Raw genomic sequence first — 19,903 nt, 5'->3', positions numbered from 1 at the left:
TTTATGTTTTTAATTTCTTTCAGCAGTGTTTTGTGGTTTTCATTGTATAAGTCTTTCACCTAATTGATTAAGTTAATTTGTTTTTTTCTTTTTGGTACTATTTTAAGTAGAGTTGCTTTTGTAATTTCCTTTTTAGATTTTTCAGTTTGTATATAGAAATTCTATACTATTTATTTATTCTAAAGTTTTCTACATATAAGATAGTATCATCTACAAACATAACATTACTTCTTCCTTTCCAGTTGGGGTGGCTTTTATTTCTTTTTCTTACTTAATTGTCTTGGCTGGAACTTCTAGTGCTGTGTTGAATAAAAGTGGTGAGAGTGGTCATCCTTGCTTTATTCATGATCTTAGAGTGAAAGCTTTCAATCTTTCACTATTGACTATGATATTCTCTGTGGGTTTTTCACATATGGCTTTTTTAGTACTTCATTCCTTTATATGGCCAAAGAATATTCCATTGTATGGATGCTACATTTTGTTTATCCATTCATCAGCTGATGACATTTGAGGTTTTTCCACCTCCTAACCATGATGAACAATGTTGCTATCAATATTCCTGTACAAGTTTTTGTGTTTTCATTTCTCTTGGGTCTATACCTAGGAGTGGAATTGCTGTGCCATATGGTAACTCTATATTTAAATTTTGAGGAGCTGCCAAATTGTTTTTCCAGAATAGCTGCACTATTTGATATCAACAGTGTTTGATGCAGTACCTACATCCTTGTCAACACTTGTTATTGGCTGTCTTATTGTTTTAGATATCCTAGTGACTATGAAATGCTATCTCATTATGCTTTTGTTATATCTTCCTTTTGTTTTTATTATTTTTTTAAATCCTACTTTATTTTTTTAAGGTTTTAGTTATTTATTTTAGAGAGAGAGCATGTGGACTATGGAAAGGGCAGAGAGAGAAAGAATCTCAAGCACATTTTCTGCTGAGTGTAGAGTGAGGCAGGGCTCCCATCTCACCACTCTGAGATCCTGACCTGAGCAAAAAACAAAGAGTTGGACACTCAACCAACTGAGCCACCCAGGCACCCCTGTTATTTATTTATTCTTTTCAAAGTAGAAATAGAAAAGAAAAAAAAAAACTAATACAGTTTCTCATTGTCACTAGATTTCAAATTAAATTTAGGCAGTGAAAAAACATGTCATTAATACAATTATTTCGAGCAAACATTAAAGATTTAATTACTTTAAGGTAGAAACCTCCCACTGACTGTGTTTTTTCCATATCCGTTTATCTCTCTTTTATTGGTCCTGGGAAGGGAAACAATGAGTAATTAGAGGAATTTAAGTTTATATGGTTTTTGTTTTGATTTGTTTTGGTTTAGATTTATTTATTCATTCATTCATTCATTCATTCATTCATTCAAGAAAGACACACAGAAAGAGGCAGAGACACCAGCAGAGGGAGAAGCAGGGTCCCCGAAGGGAGCCCGATGCAGGACTTGATTCTGGATCCTGGGATCACATCCCGAGCTGAGGCAGACACTCAACCACTGAGCCACCCAGGCATCCCAGTTTATATGGTTTTGTTCTCGTTCTAAGAAATAAGAGAGAGGCAGCCTGGGTGGCTCAGCCGTTTAGCGCCGCCTTCAGCCCAGGGTGTGATCCTGGAGACCCAGGATCAAGTCTCACGTCAGGCTCCCTGCATGGAGCCTACTTCTCCCTCTGCCTGTATCTCTGCCTCTCTCTCCCTCTCTCTTTCTGTCTCTCATGAATAAATAAATAAAGTGTCTAAAAAAAATAGGAGAGAGAAAATATTTAATGTATTAGAAAACATTTTAAGTGTATTTTAAATTTTCTCAGATGTTTGTTTTTAGTCTGCCTTTCTTTCTTTCTTTCTCTGTCTTTCGTTCTTTTTTTCCTTGAGTAAGCTCTACGTCCAACATGGGGCTCAAACTCACAACCCTGAGATCAGGAGTCACATGCTCTTCTGATGGAGCCAGCCAGGCACCCCAAATTGTTTTTAATTAACAAAAAAGAGAGCAAAGGACACAATAGGCATTTTATCCCCCACAAAATACAAATGGCCAATAACATGAAGATAATTCAGTCTTACTCATAATTTTATTTATTAGAGGAAGGGAAGATACGGAGGGAGAGAGAGAATCTTAAGCAGGCTCCACACCCAGCATGGAGCCCAATGTGGGGCTTGATCTCACAACCCTGAGATGATGACTTGAGCTGAAATCAAGAGTCGGATACTGAACCATCTAAGCCATCCAGGCACCCCACTCATAATTTTTAAAATGCATATTAAAACATGATTAACTGTTTTATTTATTTTTTTGATTAACTGTTTTATTAACAGATTTATTAACAAAGCCTTTAATAATAAAGTTTCAGAATTTGGAAATAATCTAGGTACAAATGGAGGAAACAGGCTTTCTCTTACATTAATGGCAGGTACATAAATTACTAATACAACTATTTGGAGGAGCAGTTAAGCAATAGCTATGAAATTTTTCAAGTCCCATGCCCTTCCATTCCAGCAGTTCCACTTCTAGGAAGTTACCGTATAGGTAGCTTCAAGTCAGGTCATAAAAAATATATGAGGGTGTTCATTCCGACATGTGTTAGCACAAAACTAGAAGCAAGGCAAATACTCTTCAACAGGGAAATTTAGAAAGAGGTCCAAAGTAATTGAAAAGGACAGGTTGTAACAGTATGTATCTGGTATGATCACAATAATCTCTTTAGATATTTCTGTATTATACATACACACACATAGAATAGTGGCCTCAGAGGAGTAAGACCTAGGGAATTCGAATGGGCAACGTTTACTTTCTATACTGTGTCACTTTATAAGGTTTTTTTTTAGATTGATTGATTGATTGATTGATTGATTTATGAGAGACAGAGAGAGTCAGAGACACAGGCAGGCTCCAGGCAGGGAGCCTCATGTGGGACTCGATCCCGGGACTCCAGGACCATGCCCTGAGCTGATGGTTGCTCACCTAAACCACTGAGCAACCCAGGGATCCCCTATAAATTTTTTAAAGGGTTAATTTGAATGTATTTATACTTTTTTGAAAAGCAGATGGCAAATAAATTTTTTTTAAGATTTTATTTATTTATTCATGAGAGACACAGAAAGAGACAGAGGCAGAAGGAGAAGCAGGCTCCATGCAGGGAGCCCAATGCAGAACTCGATCCCGGGACCGCAGGATCACGCCCTGAGCTGAAGGCAGACTCTCAACTGCTGAATCACTGAGGCATTCCGTAAATAAACTTTTAAAAAGAGTTAGGATTCGGGATCCCTGGGTGGCGCAGCAGTTTGGCGCCTGCCTTTGGCCCAGGGCGCGATCCTGGAGACCTGGGATCAAATCCCATGTCGGGCTCCCGGTGCATGGAGCCTGCTTCTCCCTCTGTCTATGACTCTGCCTCTCTCTCTGTGTGTGTGTGTGACTATCATAAATAAATAAAATTAAAAAAAAAAAAGAGGATTCTATGAGCATTCAGTAATGTATAGAATTGTTGAATAGCTATACAATACACGTGAAAGTAATAGAACATTGTATGTTGACAGAAAGAAAGGGGGGGGGGAGTATTAAGATTCTCTTGGGTTCTCAGCCTCTGCCCCTCATTCTGCCCTTGCCCTGGGCTTGTGCAGCCATCGCTCTGCTCCCATATACACTTCTATGAGTCATCCACTCCTCCTAACATCCCCCATATCTCAGGTCAAAAAAGTCCAATAAATCTTGACTTCCTTCCTTTCCCTCGTCATTCACATCCAGTTGGTCACTGGTGTTGATTCTCCCTCAAAAGTCTGAGTCATAGTCCCTTCTTCTCTCCCTTTCCTTCCTCAGGAATAGCCTTTGTCATTGTCTTCCAATAATACCAAAAAACCTTATAACTGGTCCCTGAGTCCCCCACCTCCTGCTGTAGCGAATCCTCAGTGTCACCAGAAGTACCTCAAAAACTTTTTAGTGTTACCTGCTTATTATAGAATAAAATCTTCAACCTTTCAATGTTTGTTATTAGAAAATACTACTGGGGACGCTTGGATGGCTCAGCGGTTGAACATCTGCCTTTGGCTCAAGGCATGATCCCTCCCATAGTCCCGGGATCGGGTCCCACATCGGGCTCCCTGCATGGAGCCTGCTTCTCCCTCTGCCTGTGTCTCTGTCCCTCTCTCTCTTTCTCTCTCTGTCTCATGAATAAATAAAATCTTTAAAAGAAAAGAAATACTACTGAAACCTGGTCATGTGCCTGGCACCACGTTGGCCACTTAGGAAAGAACTGCCGAATAGAAGCAGCCTCAGGCCCGTTCTCCAAGGTCCAGTCCCTTGGCCCCTTCACAGTAAGGTCCCTGCCTCACAGCTTTATAGTCTGGTGGCACAAATAAGTATTCTGAAGAATGAAACTGAGTGACACAAATGTGGGTCATTGGCAGCAGGGAACCTCTTCTGGATAGAGTGGTCAGGAAGGAAGTCTGTTGAAGAGGTGGCAGTAAAGCTGACACCTGAGTGATTATGAGAAGGAGCTAGCCATTCAACAATTAGAGTCAAAGTCCTCAATGCAGAAGAAATAGCAGATGAAAAAGGCCTAGTGTGGGAATATCTTTGGTGGGTTTATCGTCTGTCTCTTGCATGAAATAAAAGCTCCATCTATACAGGTACCTTGCCTATCTCGTTTGCCTCTGTATTCCCAGGCTCTGTCTGACACAGAAAGATGGAAAGAAGGTGTGGGATATAGTAGGTGCTCAGTAAATATTTGTGGAATGAGTAAGTGAATCCTCCACAACAGAAGAGATTGCTTCCTCTTGAGAGCTCCCACAGTACTTTATTCTATACCTTTATTTGGATACTTTCCACAGTGTGTGGTTTGTGTACCTATCTGCCTCCCTCTGCCAGGAGCTCCTTGCGATCACGTATAATTCATGTATATTTTCCCATTATTGACACAGCACCTAATCCCACTATAAGCCCTCCAGGACAGATAGAGTTGAACACTCAGCCTAAACATAAAAATGAACTTTTTGTGGAAGTGACTAATGTTTTTTTCATCGTCTTTTTCCACTTAGGAATCCACAACAGTCTAAAAGTCCTAGGAAAAAAATCTTGGGGATAATCAGTGTTGTGTAGGAAAGAAAAAAATGTTTGCCATTGTCTGATTTGGCTTTTAAACTCTTCTGTGGGGGACTTGGGTTATATACTTAGGGTGAATTCTAATGGGAACAACGGTTGTATTCGAAGAATGTTTATGGATCTGAAAACTAACCTTTTTGCTTCCCGTTGAAATCAAATGATCTCCCTTAGAAATTCTCTAAGAGGGGATCCCTAGGTGGCTCAGCGGTTTGGTGCCTGCCTTTGGCCCAGGGCGTGATCCTGGAGACCCGGGATCCAGTCCCACGTTGGGCTCCCTGCATGGAGCCTGCTTCTCCCTCTGCCTGTGTCTCATGAATGAACGAATAAAATCTTTAAAAATAATTCTCAGGGCAGCCCCGGTGGCGCAGCGGTTTAGCGCTGCCTGCAGCCCAGGGTGTGATCCTGGGGACCCGGGATCGAGTCCCACATCGGGCTTCCTGCATGGAGCCTGCTTCTCCCTCTGCCTGTGTCTCTGCCGCTCTCTCTCGCTCTCTCTGAATGAATAAATAAATAAATCTTTAAAAAAAATAAAATAAAAAAATAAAAATTCTCTAAGAGAAAAATCAGGCATCTAATAGTAACTTTCTACTCTTCTAAAAAAAATTATCCAAGATCTAGAAGAATTTTAAAATGTGAAAAAAACAAACAACTACGCTAACAAATTAAAAGGTGGGCAGAATCCCACCTCCCAGAAGGAACAATTATTAACATGTAAATATAGACATCCTCCTGGGTATGACACATGGTCCCCAGATGACACCGAGGTTGCATCTCTAACTATGCCTCATAGCAAAGTGTATGTCTATTGGAGTGATCCAAGCACAGTTATGCTTCTGGCATACGTATCTTGTCCACAACAGACACTGTTTTGCTATTTGTTAATAATACCGATAACAATATTTGTAAGTGAAATACTGTTGACTTGATAAAATGTAAAGAAGATTAGCTATTTCTTTTTTTTTTTTTAAGATTTTTTAAGTAACTCCACACCCAACATGGGGTTCAGACTTAGAACCCTGAGATCAAGAATCACATGCTATGGGGCACCTGGGTAGCTCAGTCAGTTAAGCATCTGCTTTTCCCTCTCCTTTGCCCCTCCCCCTTGCTTATATATGCACGCTGTCTCTCATATAAATAAAATATTTTTTAAAAAATATTTACTTATTCTTGAGAGACTCCCAGAGAGAGGCAGAAGGAGAAGGAGGCTCCCTGCAGGGAGCCCAGTATGGGACTTGATCCCAGGATCAAGGATCACACCCTGAGCCAAAGGCAGAAGCTCAACCACTCTGCCACCCAGGCATCCCTAAATAAAATCTTTTTTAAAAATTAAAAGAAGTAAAAAATGCAGGGCACTTGCCCATGCGGGGCACATGGGTGGCTCAGTTGATTAAGCGTATGCTTTCAGCTCAGGACATGATCCCAGCATCCTGGGATAGAGCCCTTCATTGGGCTCCCTGCTTAGCAGGGAGTCTGCTTCTCCCTCTGTGCGCTCTCTTGTTCTCTCTCAAATAAATAAATAAAATCTTAAAAGAATCACATACTGTACCAACTGAGCCAACCAGCACCTGGAACATTGCTACTTCTAGTGTCAAAGTGGTGTGGCAGTTGTTGGAATGCCCCCATCCCTTCAATGAAAGAAGCCAGTCATTTCAGAAAGCATTTCACCAGGAGCTTACGTACATTTATCTATGCCAGCAGCTTACATACATTTAAGTTTTAGTGAGATACTTATGTATGAAGTTACAAAGCCCAGGTACCCCATTAATCTATAAACAAAAATGGGATCATGGTCAGTGTTCCACAGCATAAGGTTCAAACCTTGTTGCGTTAGCTGTGTGACCTTGGGTGTGGTTTTTATTTAAGATTTTATTTATTTATTCATGAGAGACACAGAGAGAGAGGCAGAGGTAGAAGCAGGTTCCCTGCTGGGAGCCCGATGTGGGACTTGATCCCAGGACCTTAGGATCACAACCTGAGCCGGAGGCAGATGCTCAACCACTGAACCACCCAGGTGCCCCAAGATGTGGTAATGAAGCTGGTATTTCTTGCCTCCTGTGGACATTATGACCATGAAATGAAATCATATATAGCCCTATCTGGTATATACAGGACATAGAAAATAGTTTGATGGAGTGTGTTTTTCAATCTGTTGTGAACATTTTCCATATTGATAGACTTGTGTCTGCGTCATCTCCACGACTAGCTAATGCTGATTCTTGGCTAGTCTTTAATGCAATTCACCCTTGAGCAGCCTCTGGCAGAGCTCTTCTCCAGCTCGGACGTTTCTTTAGTACCAGGCAGCTTCCTGTTGGCTGCACCCTCAGCTGCACCCTCGCTACCCTGGTGCCTTATATCCAACAGGTGTTAACGGTTTGAGGATGTTGGGGATTCTTCACGATGCAGTTGTGTTCCTGATTGAGCAGCTCTCTGGTGCCAAGCACTGTAGGAATTACAAATTCCGTTTCCACAAACCAGAGGAGGCCAACGAACCCCCCCTGAACCCACATGGCTCAGCCAGGGCTGAAGTTCACCTGAGGCAAGTTCCATTCTCTTTCTTAAGCAGCTTTGGGTTTTTTATTATCTAATGATAGGATCATTTTCCCACGTAACCTTTGAGGTTTCCATTGTCAAAGAGATCCTTTATTGCTTCTGTTAAAAGGATTTTTATTAAAGCATATTTTAATCTTTTGGCTCCAGGAAGTCAGCATTTGACATGTTTAACTTCCTGGCTTCCAAACATCGGCAGCCTCCTGAATACAACCCCAATGATGAGGAAGAGGAGGAGGTACAGCTGAAGTCAGCTCGGTAAGTCTTGGGTGGAGCTGGTCGTTAGGAACACTCGTTGCTTCCCTCTCTTCTGGCTGTTCGGGGCACTGTGTAGTTTTGCTTGGATCAGAATTTACCAGATAACATTTAAGAAGACTTGACGTGTAGTGTGTTAAAGTAGCAGTAGCTGGCTGGCAGAGGAGAGGAGACATTCAGATAACTATAAGATGTACATTTTATTTTCTTTAACCAAATTATACTCTGTCACCATAGTTACCATGGTCGGAAAGTACTGTGTATATTATAGGCCTCATTTTATTAGACACTTGTTATGCTTGGCACTGAACAAAGAGAATAATAGAGTTATATTCTCTAGAAACCTTCGATCCAAGACTCAAAATTGATTATTTCCTGAAGAGAATTCATTAATAATATGCCTTGTCTCTTTAGGCGGGCAACTAGTATGGATCTGCCAATGCCCATGCGTTTCCGGCACTTAAAAAAGACTTCTAAGGAGGCAGTTGGTGTCTACAGGTATGGCTAAAATTGTAGAAAGAATTATAGAAAACTAATCGCTTTCCAAAATCAAAGTGGGCTAAATGCTGGAGTGACATTCAGTAAGTGAGGTTTTTCTAGCTATGATTAATGGGACCTGATGTCCTGGGATCCTGCCCCTCCTTGCATTGAACAAGGGCTTTAACATAGTAAATGTTAGAATATTGCTACTTCTAGTGGGCTACAGAGTGGAGAAATCTTTCATTTTTGGCCATTTTGTTAGAACAAGTAAAGTACTCAAATCGAGTGGGTCCAGGTTCTTTTTTTCTTTTCAAGGGTCTGTGCTTACTGGGAAACTGACAGTCCAGGAGGTTTTATTTATTTATTCATTATTTATTTAACACAGTTAACCTGATTTGCGAAATCGGTGGCCAATCTCTTTTCCATCTCTATGTCTTAGGTCTCCCATCCATGGCCGGGGTCTTTTTTGTAAAAGAAACATTGATGCAGGTGAGATGGTGATTGAATATGCTGGCAATGTCATCCGCTCCATCCAGACTGACAAGCGAGAGAAGTATTATGACAGCAAGGTGAGTGTCTCACTTTTCACTGTCCCACTTCTGGCGTTGGAAGTAGAAAGGGGCCATCAACCTAAAATATGATCCCTATATCCCAAAAGAAATAGTATACTTTATTAATTCAAACATACTTTTTTCCTTTTTTTTTTTTTCTTTTTTTTTTTAAACATTTTGACATCTTTAAATTTTGTGCTGGGCCCAGGAGAAGCTCAGAATCCACCCTCAGGACTAGTACACAGGGAAACTCTTTGAAGGTTTGTCTGAGTGGATCCCAGGATCAAAAGCACCTAATGACACGATGTTTTAGGTTTCTCTTTCCTGTGGAGACTTAAGAAACCTCTAGTCTAGTAGCTATAATGTAGGAATTTGCTACAGAAGCATCTTGAAAGATGGGAGAAATCTGGACATCTTACCGGAAGAAACTTTTTTTTCGTCCGCAGCTGTAGGCCACACCAGGAAAAGGATGGGCAATGCTCTCCAGCCCGAGCTGTGCTCAATAACAGGGGGTCTCCCTTTCTCCTTCACGTGTAGGGCATCGGTTGCTACATGTTCCGGATCGATGACTCGGAGGTGGTGGATGCCACCATGCACGGAAATGCGGCCCGCTTCATCAATCACTCCTGTGAGCCCAACTGCTACTCTCGGGTCATCAACATTGACGGGCAGAAGCACATTGTCATCTTCGCCATGCGCAAGATCTACCGCGGGGAAGAGCTCACCTACGACTATAAATTCCCCATCGAGGATGCCAGCAACAAGCTCCCCTGCAACTGTGGTGCCAAGAAATGTCGGAAGTTCCTCAACTGAAGCTGCTCCTGTGCTCCTGTCCCCCAGCGTTGGAGTGCTAGGACCCAGGGCCACCCAAAGCACTGCTGAAGGCCTTTGCCAGCAGCCAGGAGTGCCAGGATTGAGTGGGCACAGTTGAGGGGCCTCCGTGACGGCTGGGCCCCCTTGCGTCCCATATTCACATTATACATGTGATCACAGTCCTGGAGAGAGAGATGAGGTCTCGAAGAAAAGATCTGTGACCGGCTTCCTACTGGGGCCCCTCTGGTTGGATGCCGTTAAAGCATGGGAGATGGGGTCGCTAGCAGACTTGCCTGGAAGGAGCCTGTGGAGGGTTAGGTATGTTGGGAGCTTGGGCCTGAGTGTCTCCATCCTCACCTTGGCCCTTTCCCAAGCACTATACACGAGGGGTCAGCCAGGGCCCCTGATACAGAGTTGGTTGGATACCTGATAGTTCGCCAGCCGGCCCAGCCTGTAGCCACCATCTGTTGAACAAACAGAGAAGGTCTGGTGGTTTCCCTACTATCCTCCTGCTTGAGAGTTCACTTATGGCTGGGAGACAGGATTCTGAGCACCTTTGGTGTCAAAAGGCTGTCTTGGGGTTGTGCCAATTAATCACCAAACACGGAGCCTGTGGGCTTTAGGTGGGAGTGTTACCCCCATGAGCCTTATCTCAGCCAATTACCTTTCTTGACAATAGGAGCGGTGTCCCTCTCATTCCTCCTCCTCCTCCCTCCACTTTCTTCGTTCCCCCTGTTTCATCCCACTGCTTTCCCGTTCTTTCTGGGTGGTAGAGGGGAGTGACTCCCTGCGCAAGGACACTCCCGGTCGGGCATCATATATGCCCACAAGACGATCCCTGAGCCTGTAAGCACTCCCAGTGGGGAAGTGGACAGGAGCCATTGGCCATAACCAGACAGAATTTGGAGTTTTCATAAAGCTCCATGGAGAGTTTTAAAGAAATATATGTAGCATGATTTTTTAGAAGCAGAAGATTATTTAAATAGGATCTGAATCATGCAACAACCAGAGTATCACAACCAGGATGACCCCTGGGTCCCATTCCTAGGACATGGTAACTTTATTTTTCCCCTTGTTAAGACATAGGAAGACTTAATTTTTAAACGGTCGGTGTCCAGTTGAAGGCAGAACACTAATCAGATTTCAAGGCCCAAAACCTGGGAACTAGACCACCTTGTACCGAGGGACCTCGGCCACCTGGCAAAATCCACAGATGAAGTAAATTAAATGACACTACTGCCCTGATTACTCCTTAGGATGTGGTCAAAACAGCATCAAATGTTTCTTCTCTTCCTTTCCCCAAGACGGTGTCCTGAACCTGTTAAATTAAGTCATTGGATTTTACTCTGTTCTGTTTACAGTTTACTATTTAAGGTTTTATAAATGTAAATATATTTTGTATATTTTTCTATGAGAAGCACTTCATAGGGAGAAGCACTTATGACAAGGCTATTTTTTAAACCGCGGTATTATCCTAATTTAAAAGAAGATCGGTTTTTAATAATTTTTTATTTTCATAGGATGAAGTTAGAGAAAAATATTCAGCTGTACACACAAAGTCTGGTTTTTCCTGCCCAACTTCCCCCTGGAAGGTGTACTTTTGTTGTTTAATGTGTAGCTTGTTTGTGCCCTGTTGACATAAACGTGTCCTGGGTTTGCTCTTTGACAATAAACGGACAAGGAAGGTCACCCTACGCCATCGGGCCGCTCCCCTCCTCCCCGTGTTGAAGCTCCTCAAGAGGCTGTGGTAGTATCCTGACACAGCAGTGTCCCTGTCCTTTCCCGCACTCTCTCCATCCCTCCAGGGATTAGCTCGGAGTGGTGAGCGGTGTGGGCTCCCTTTCCCCCATCTTGCCCTACTTCCGAGATCACAACCCAGTTGAATGGCAACCTGACATTTACCATCTGCCTCATCTGTCACCTCATCCCCTTTCCCTCTGCCCACCGAGTCCTCATACCTGCAAAGAACCCACGGATTCCCCCGTGCCCTCTTTTGGGGCAGCCCGTTGAAACTGAAGCACAGTCTGACCACTCACGATAAAGCAGATCCTCCTCTGCCTTTTCGGCCACTGGGTTTCAGAGCAGTGTAGTCCAGTAGAGGGCGGGGCGCCCTTCCCTCCTGCCAGAAGCCCAATCCCACGGAAGTCTAGCAAAGCAATACGACTCAGCCCTGCGCTCTCTGCCCCAGGACTCATGGCTCTGCTGTGCCTTCCACCCTGGGCTTCCTGTTCTTCCGTGACCTTAAGAACTGTGTCTGGTGGCTTTGCTGGAACATTGTCACTGTTTTCGCTGTCGTGCAGGGAGCCCAGCACTGTGGCCAGGATGGCAGAGACTTCCTTGTCACCATGGAGAAGTGCCAGCAGGGGCCTGGGGAAAAACACTCTACCCAGACCTCGCCTCCCTCCTCCTTTGCCCGTGAACAAGATACTGTGGCCCTAGGGGTTCCACTAGTGTCTGGTTTCCTTTATTATTGCACTGTGTGAGGTTTTTTTGTAAATCCTTTTAGTCCTTTTTTTTTTTTTTTTTAAGAAAAAAAACCTTAAGCTGCATTTGTTACTGAAATGATAATGCACTGATGGGTCATGAATTCACCTTGAGAAAGACCCAAAGGCCAGTCAGGGGGTGGGGGAAACTCAGCTAAATAGACCTAGTTACTGCCCTGCTAGGCCATGCTGTACTGTGAGCCCCCTCCTCATTCTCTTTCTACCAGTCCCGACCCCTGAGGCCAGGGGAGGGACCTACATCTCTCCTTCTCTTGCCAGCTGCAGATGGTTTGCCTTGCCTTTTCACTCCCTGTCAACCATAGAAACTGAGTAACTCCTCTTCTAGCTCAGCCTTGAGTCCATTGCCAAAACTCAGCATACCTGCCAGCAACTTGGGGAAATAAGCTGTTTCCCTACAAGAGGGAAAGAAGGCAACACACACACACACACACACACACACACACACAAACAACAAAAACAAACCGGCATATCTGTCTCCAAAAACACCTGAGTTTGTTTTGAAAGTGACCAAGGGAATCTCCGCACAAAAAGTGCAGACCGAGGAACTGTGGTGGGTCATTCCCAGGAATCCCCCCAAGGGGCATCCCGAATCCCTAAGGAGTAACAGCTGCAAGCCTGGTCAGTTCTCAGTGAGAGAGCCCGCTCACTTAGAGCTTTGCTGCTAGAACCTGTTGTGGCTGCATTTCCTGGTGGCCAGTGACAACTGTGTAACCAGAACAGCTGCATGGCGCTGACCCCACGGCCGGAACCTGGTCCCTGGGCTCCCTCTGTTCCCGTCCACCACCTCCAGCACAGCCCCTCCGGTTTTTAGACCAATCACCAGAATTAAGGGGGAAGCCCTGGCAGCTATATATATATACACGTTTTCAACCAGACTCCTTTGCCGGGGTACAGTCCACCACCCCGCTTGCCTCTGTCAAACCACACACCCCCTTCCCCCGGCCAATGCAGTGAGCACCATGCAGCTCCTTTGATTTAAAATCTACAACAACATTAAAAAAAAAAACAACAAAAAAAAAACAAAAAACAAAAAAAAAAAACAAAAAAAATCTTTTAATGAATGTATCTTTCTAAAGGACTGACGTTCAATCAAATATCTGAAAAGACTAAAGGTCAAAACCTTATCAGATGTTAACTTTTAAGTTTGATTTGGGATTTTTTTTTTTAACTAGAAATCAAGTTTGGGGGTTTTGTGGGGTCTTTTGATTTTTTTTTCTTTTTAAAGGAAAAGCGGGTCATTGCAAAGGGCTGGGTGTAATTTTATGTTTCATTTCCTTCATTTTAAAGCAATACAAGGTTATTTGAGCAGATGGTTTTTGTGCCGAATCATGAATACACCAGTCAAGTCTCACACTCTGAAAACTTTCAACTTTGTTTTGTTTTGTTTTGGTTTTCAAATAAATATAAATATGATATATATAGGAACTAATAGAATAATGCACCATGTAACAAAGCCTAGTTCAGTCCATGGCTTTTAATTCTCTTAACACTATAGATAAGGATTGTGTTACAGTTGCTAGTAGTGGCAGGAAAATGTCAGTCTGGCACCCCTCTGATCCCCCGGAGTTGAGGGGACACCCAAACCACAGAGGGGGCGGTGAAGCAGTCCGTTCCTAGGATCAGAGAGGAACGCAGACACGGTGTCACCCGGATTTTTTCTGCCCATGAATGTCCCAGTCCGTACCTGTACGCCTTGTTTTCTCTATTTTTGGTTATGAATGTTGGGGTTACCACCTGCATTTAGGGGGAAATTGTGTTCTGTGCTTTCTTGGTATCTTGTTTCCGAGGTACTCTAGTTCTGTCTTTCCAACCAAGAAAATAGACTTGTGGTGTTTCTTTCATTGAACTTTTAACAGTCTCTTTAGTAAATACAGGTAGTTGAATAATTGTTTCAAAAGCTCAACAGATGACAAGCTTCTTTTCTAGAAATAAGACATTTCTTGACAACTTTATCATGTATAACAGATCTTTTGGGTTTGTTTTTTTTTTCCTTGTGTTCTTCCAAGCTTCTGGTTAGAGAAAAAGAGAAAAAAAAAAAGGAAAAAAAATGTGTCTAAAGTCCATCAGTGTTAACTCCCTGTGACAGGGATGAAGGAAAATACTTTAATAGTTCAAAAAATAATAATGCTGAAAGCTCTCTACGAAAGACTGAATGTAAAAGTAAAAAGTGTACATAGTTGTAAAAAAAAAGGAGTTTTTAAACATGTTTATTTTCTATGCACTTTTTTTTATTTAAGTGATAGTTTAATTAATAAACATGTCAAGTTTATTGCTGCACATGATGGAGCTTTCTTTTGGCTTTGGGTGGGATGGAGGGGGGGGGAGGGGAGAGCAGCAGCAAGTGGCCTGTGACCTGATTGCAAAGTACCTGCGACTCTTCTCTTCTTTTAAAGCTAACTTGTTAAATTACCCTGCCCTGCCTTCCTCTGGCCCCACTCCACACTGATTGTCCGAACTGTGTTTTCTAACCCTACTCATCAGTGGTGTGTGTTCAGGACCCAATTACTCCTGGATATGGAAAAGGAGTCAAGAGGACAATGAAAGAGCTTTATCTCCCGTAAGCCTCCCCCACCGCCCCGTCTTTTTTTAAAATCCATGGGCTGTCAAGAGGGCTTCCAAGGATTTTCTCTTGGTCTATGAATATATTAAAACGCAAGCATTTCAGAAAGAACCTGAGCAGCACCCTCTCTGCTTCATTCCACCTTACGGCAGAAATTGGATTCATTTACTCTGTTCCCCTAAGACTTGGGGTGGGGGTGGGAAGGCAGTTAAGCACTATTTGTAAATATTCTGCAAGCCAGGGTTGCTAACCCCAGGCCAAATGAGGTTGAGTTTACAGTACAGCTCAGGAATGGAAGACACTCCTCACAGGGACGAGCCTCAAACAGAACCTTGCCCTCTAGATCAGCTGGCTGCGAGGCTCAGCCCCCCTCCTTCCTCCCTTCTCTATCCTGAGTCACCTTCTGGGATTTGGGAGTTGAGCACCATGGGGACTCCAAATGACCAGGCAGTGTTGCGGGCCATCTTCAACCCCGACACCCCGTTTGGAGACCTTGTTGGGTTGGACGTGGAAGAGGAGGTGGAGAAGGAAGAAGTAGATGAAGGTGAGTTCGACCTTGGACTAGAGCGTGCCATGCTGGCTGGCCTCACCAGGGCGGCAGAGGACGGTGGTCTCACAAGACCCCTTGTTCCATGACCCTTGGGTAATGATGAGGTTGGAATGCCAGAGGTCCGCATGCACTTAGTGCGCTGGTAGAGGCTTGGCAAGCATCTCTGCCCAAAGGAGAAAGTCACGGTTTGTCCTTCAGGCCTCATACTTCTGAACTTGACCTCACCACGTAACTCAGCCCATAATACCAGCTCAGCTGTGCTGGGGGGAAGGGGCGGTGGGGTGGGGGGGTAGGAAATGCTCAACTCACATCTTTGTTCCAACAGGGCCTTTCTCAACACAGAGAATGGAAGGGCAGGGGTGGCTCAACAGATGAAGGGTACTGACCTCAACACAAATCTCAGCAAGCCCAGCACTGAGCTAAGCCCTTCACAGAGGGAATGCACCCACCGGCCCTTCCTTCAGCCTCTAATGGGGCCTTACACCCCCACCTGGAGTTTCTTTTTTTAATGAGGCCTTCTACCCCCACCCGGAGTTTTTTGGTTTTATTTTTTAAGATTTTTAGAATTTGTTCATGAGAGAGGCAGAAACATAGGCAGAAGGGAGAAGCAGGCTCCCTGTGGGGAGCCCGATGCGGGACTCGATCTCAGGACCCTAGGATCACGGCCTGAGCTGAAGGCAGCCCCTCAACCACTAAGCCACCTAGGTGCCCTGGTTTTGTTCTTTAATTAAGTAAGCTCTGTGCCCAACATGGGGCTTGAGCTCAGGACCCTGAGATCAGGAGTTGCCTGCTCTTCAGCCTGAGTCGGCCAGGCCCCAGCCCCCGACCCCACCCCCATCAGGACTTTTGATGACCTTTGTTTCTAAAGGAGAGAAGCCTCGGTCTCACGGAAACTGTGGTCTGAAAAGCTGAGGGATAGGTCCCACGTGATTTTCATGACCCGCCGGCCTTGGCGGTCTCCGTGTTGGAGGCGGTGTAGTAGAACAAAATGGGGACAGGCCAAAGAGCCAGAAAGACCTGGGTTCAAGTCCCAGCTGGGCGATTTAGGGTCCGTGTGACCTTGAGCTAAGGAGTCGGGGCTTCATTCCCATGGCAATGAGCAGCCGAAGCCCCTTTCCGGGTCCCTTCAGAACGTAGACATGCCTGCGACCTCGGCCACCTCGGCTCCCCGGGCCATGACCCGGCATCTGACTCCCGCAGTGACCTGCACCCCGGCCCAGCCGGCTCCGGCTCAGGCCGCGGCTTTCCGAAGCCCAGCGTGGCTTTTGCTCCTTGCTCCCACCTGCACACCATCCCCTCCCGGCTCTCTCCCTGACACAGATGAGGTTTTTCCTCGAGCGCAGCTGGAGCAGTCCAAGGCCCTGGAGCTCCAGGGGGTGATGGCCGCGGAGGCCGGCCACCTCAGCACAGCCCTGGAGAGGTTTGGCCAAGCCATTGACCTGCTGCCCGAGAGGGCCTCCGCCTACAACAACCGGGCCCAGGCCCGCCGGCTGCAAGGAGACGTGGCAGGTGAGGGGAGATGCCCTGGCGCTTCCACGGAGGGGCCCTGGAGGCCACAGACCGGAGAGCCAGGGCTTGTGGGGCTGGGGAGCCACGAACCTGTCCTGGAACCTCTGTTCTGACTTGAGACATCTCACGGGCCCTGCTTATCTCTCGAGCCAATTGTCAAAGCCAGAAGGGACTGCATTCCACTCGTTTATTTAGCAAACATTTAATGAGAGTCTACTACTGTAGCAGTGGGCTGGGCATTGGGACAAACCTGCCAGACGGACTGCTTACAGCAACGACTACGTGCCAGGACTCTGGCACTTGCCATGTAAGCTCTAGTAACTCATTTAATCCTCACCACAACCCCAGAAGGTGTGTGCTATTGTTACCTCCATTTTACAGTTGAAGACACTGGAGCCGAGCTGGGGTTTGAACCAGGTGGGCAGGGCTCCAGAGTCGGTGCTTCTCAAGCTCACAGTCCAGGGGGTAGGACAGACACATAGCTCTGATTTTGTGTCTAACGAGCTGGGTGGGGTCAGCAGGGTATCTGCTCCTGAGGAGTAGAGGTTTTATTTATTTATTTTTATTTATTTATTCAGGAGAGACACAGAGAAAGAGGCAGAGACATAGGCAGAGGGAGAAGGAGCCCGATGAGGGACTCAATCCCAGGACCCCAGGATCATGCCCTGAGCCAAAGGCAGATGCTCAACAACTGAGTCACCCAGGTTCCCCAGAGGTGGCTTTTTTTTTTTTTTTTTTTAGATTTTATTCATTTATTCATGAGAGACACAGACAGAGAGAGAGGCAGAGACACAGGCAGAGGGAGAAGCAGGCTCCACGTATGGAGCCCCACATGGGACTTGATCCCTGGTCTCCAGGATCACACCCGGGGCTGAAGGTGGCGCTAAACCACTGAGCCACCCGGGCTGCCCAGAGGTGGAGGTAGCTGATGGAGGGGGTGGGGGACAGTACAGCCTGTAGAGACCCAGAAGGAATGAAAAGATACAGGGAACTCCAGATCTCCAGACTGGCTGGAATGGGGAATGGTGGGAGAAGTAAATAAGGGTCTGATGGTGAAGGACTGGGGGTGATAGGCACAGGTTGCACTGTGTCTTGAAAATATGGGGACTCATCAGAGGATTTGAACTAGGGACTGACTGGATCAAAGCTGCTGCACTTGGGTTACGCTATAATGGGGACAATGGGACAGAAAAGGCCATGCTGGAGACCAGAGGGTGATCAAGTGCTCCTGAGGCCAGGAATACCAGTCCCAGGGAGTTTGAACTCCACTCTGGGAACAGTGGGGAACCAAGGGTCCCTTTCCCAGGCTTTATTACCTGGGTTGTGCAGGGCAGGGCTGGGCCAGGCTGTAAAAACAGCCAGGGACTGTCCAAAGACCTAAATCTGGGATCCCCGGGTGGCTCAGTGGTTTAGCACCTGCCTTCTGTCCAGGGCCTGATCCTGGAGTCCCAGGATCGAGTCCCACATCGGGCTCCCTGCATGGAGCCTGCTTCTCCCTCTGCCTGTGCCTCTGCCTCCCTCTGTGTGTCTCTCATGAATAAATAAATAAAATCTTAAAACAACAACACAACAACAACAACAAAAAAAACAAAGACCAGAATCCCAGAGAGAAACAGAAGTGATGCTGCCTGGAAAAGGCTTTTGATTCCTCCAGACGAGCTCCTTGGAAGGAAACCCAGAAACACTGTGATCAAAGAGCTTCTTAGTTATCTAGAATGGCCTGGGGAGCATAGCCCCTGCTGGGTTCTGGGATCAAAACACACAGAAACAGGACAGAGATGGGCCTCTCTGTAGGATGATGCAGGAGCTCCTCCAGCACCCTGACAGCCCTGTAGAGGAGAGAGCATGAGTGAACTGAGGCAGAGCCCAGAAACATTCCAGCTGGGCGCTAAAGTGCTACCAGCCGGCTGTCTGACGTTGCGCTGAGTTCTAAGGCCTACTCCAAGTATTTTGTATGACAATGATAAACATGCAAATGTCCAGGGCCAGCTCTGGTTTCCAAGATCTCCTTTCATGAAAATACAGAATAACGAAGATCCAGGAGATAAAGAATGAGGAAAGGCAGTCAGCGGGAAGAACAGGTTTACAGCATACAATGAAATGCCTTCAGAACGAAATTTTTAAAAATTTTTTTTTATTTATTTATGATAGTCACACACACACAGAGAGGCAGAGACATAGGCAGAGGGAGAAGCAGGCTCCATGCACCGGGAGCCCGTCACGGGTTTCGATCCCGGGTCTCCAGGATCGTGCCCTGGGCCAAAGGCAGGCGCCAAACCGCTGCGCCACCCAGGGATCCCTAGAACGAAAATTAAGAGAAATGAATTTGATGGTCTTTCTAAGAAGTGGTTATCAGTACATGGCAGTTTTTTCAGACTCTGAGATTCAGAGTCAGTCACTCGGCGCAGGGTAGACGCTTAACAGCAAACGAGTGGAATAAACGGCCAAGCCCATGAGCATAGGGAGTCCAGAATCGCCCCCGCACCTCCGTGTTTGGGTGTAAAAGGGGGGGTCAGTGCCCACTCTGCCACTGGAGACTGCGGGGCAGCCCGGGGCGAGTCCTGCCAAGCTGTCCAGGCCGCCGTGTGTGCGGGGAGAGTCGCGATCCCCAAGCGGAGGGGCGAGAGCAAGGGCAGGTGGCTGGGCCCTGACCCCTCCCCCGTCCGTCCGCAGGCGCCCTGGAGGACCTGGAGCGCGCCGTGGCGCTGAGCGGAGGCCGGGGCCGCGCCGCCCGCCAGGGCTTCGTGCAGCGCGGGCTCCTGGCGCGGCTGCAGGGCCGGGACGACGACGCCCGCGGGGACTTCGAGCGGGCGGCGCGTCTGGGCAGCTCGTTCGCGCGGCGCCAGCTGGTGCTGCTCAACCCCTACGCCGCGCTGTGCAACCGCATGCTGGCCGACGTGATGCAGCAGCTGCACGGGCCCCGCAACGGCCGCTGAGCCGCGCCAATAAAGCTGCCGCCTGCCCCCGACTCTCCCGTGTCTGCGTGCGGCCGCCGGCGCCCCCGCTGCAGCCCACCCCGCGGGCCGGCGCGCTCG

The 19,903-nt window shown here is 46.3% G+C and overlaps 2 protein-coding genes across 5 annotated transcripts in view; both read left to right on the top strand.

Annotated features, from left to right (window-relative positions):
* KMT2A (lysine methyltransferase 2A) overlaps positions 1-14,526 on the top strand; it is an 88,203-nt gene extending 73,677 nt beyond the window's left edge. For all 4 annotated transcript variants that reach the window (XM_025998809.2, XM_072729642.1, XM_072729641.1 and 1 more), the window contains 5 exons: positions 7,461-7,635; positions 7,797-7,904; positions 8,316-8,399; positions 8,821-8,950; positions 9,470-14,526. In XM_025998809.2, coding sequence (XP_025854594.2) covers positions 7,461-7,635; positions 7,797-7,904; positions 8,316-8,399; positions 8,821-8,950; positions 9,470-9,745 — 773 coding nt within the window. In that variant the 3' untranslated portion in view covers positions 9,746-14,526. The remainder of the gene's footprint in view (positions 1-7,460; positions 7,636-7,796; positions 7,905-8,315; positions 8,400-8,820; positions 8,951-9,469) is intronic.
* Positions 14,527-15,111: 585 nt separating this feature from the next.
* TTC36 (tetratricopeptide repeat domain 36) lies at positions 15,112-19,836 on the top strand. Its single transcript, XM_025998869.2, has 3 exons — positions 15,112-15,353; positions 16,680-16,868; positions 19,542-19,836. The coding sequence occupies exons 1-3, from the start codon at positions 15,236-15,238 to the stop codon at positions 19,802-19,804; spliced, it is 570 nt and encodes a 189-aa protein (XP_025854654.2). The 5' UTR covers positions 15,112-15,235; the 3' UTR covers positions 19,805-19,836.
* The last annotated feature ends 67 nt before the right edge of the window (positions 19,837-19,903 follow it).

This window comes from Vulpes vulpes, chromosome 12, assembly GCF_048418805.1.
Source record: "Vulpes vulpes isolate BD-2025 chromosome 12, VulVul3, whole genome shotgun sequence".
NCBI lineage: Eukaryota > Metazoa > Chordata > Mammalia > Carnivora > Canidae > Vulpes > Vulpes vulpes.
The sequence above is the reverse complement of the archived record's forward strand: the minus strand, read 5'-3'. Positions and strand labels throughout refer to the sequence as shown.

Excerpts from the sequence above, each read along its gene's own strand:
- TTC36 (XM_025998869.2), top strand. The coding sequence starts at position 15,236 with ATGGGGACTCCAAATGACCAGGCAGTGTTGCGGGCCATCTTCAACCCC. Across the intron at positions 15,354-16,679 it reads GAAGGAAGAAGTAGATGAAG|ATGAGGTTTTTCCTCGAGCG; the intron begins GTGAGTTCGACC and ends TCCCTGACACAG. Across the intron at positions 16,869-19,541 it reads GCTGCAAGGAGACGTGGCAG|GCGCCCTGGAGGACCTGGAG; the intron begins GTGAGGGGAGAT and ends GTCCGTCCGCAG.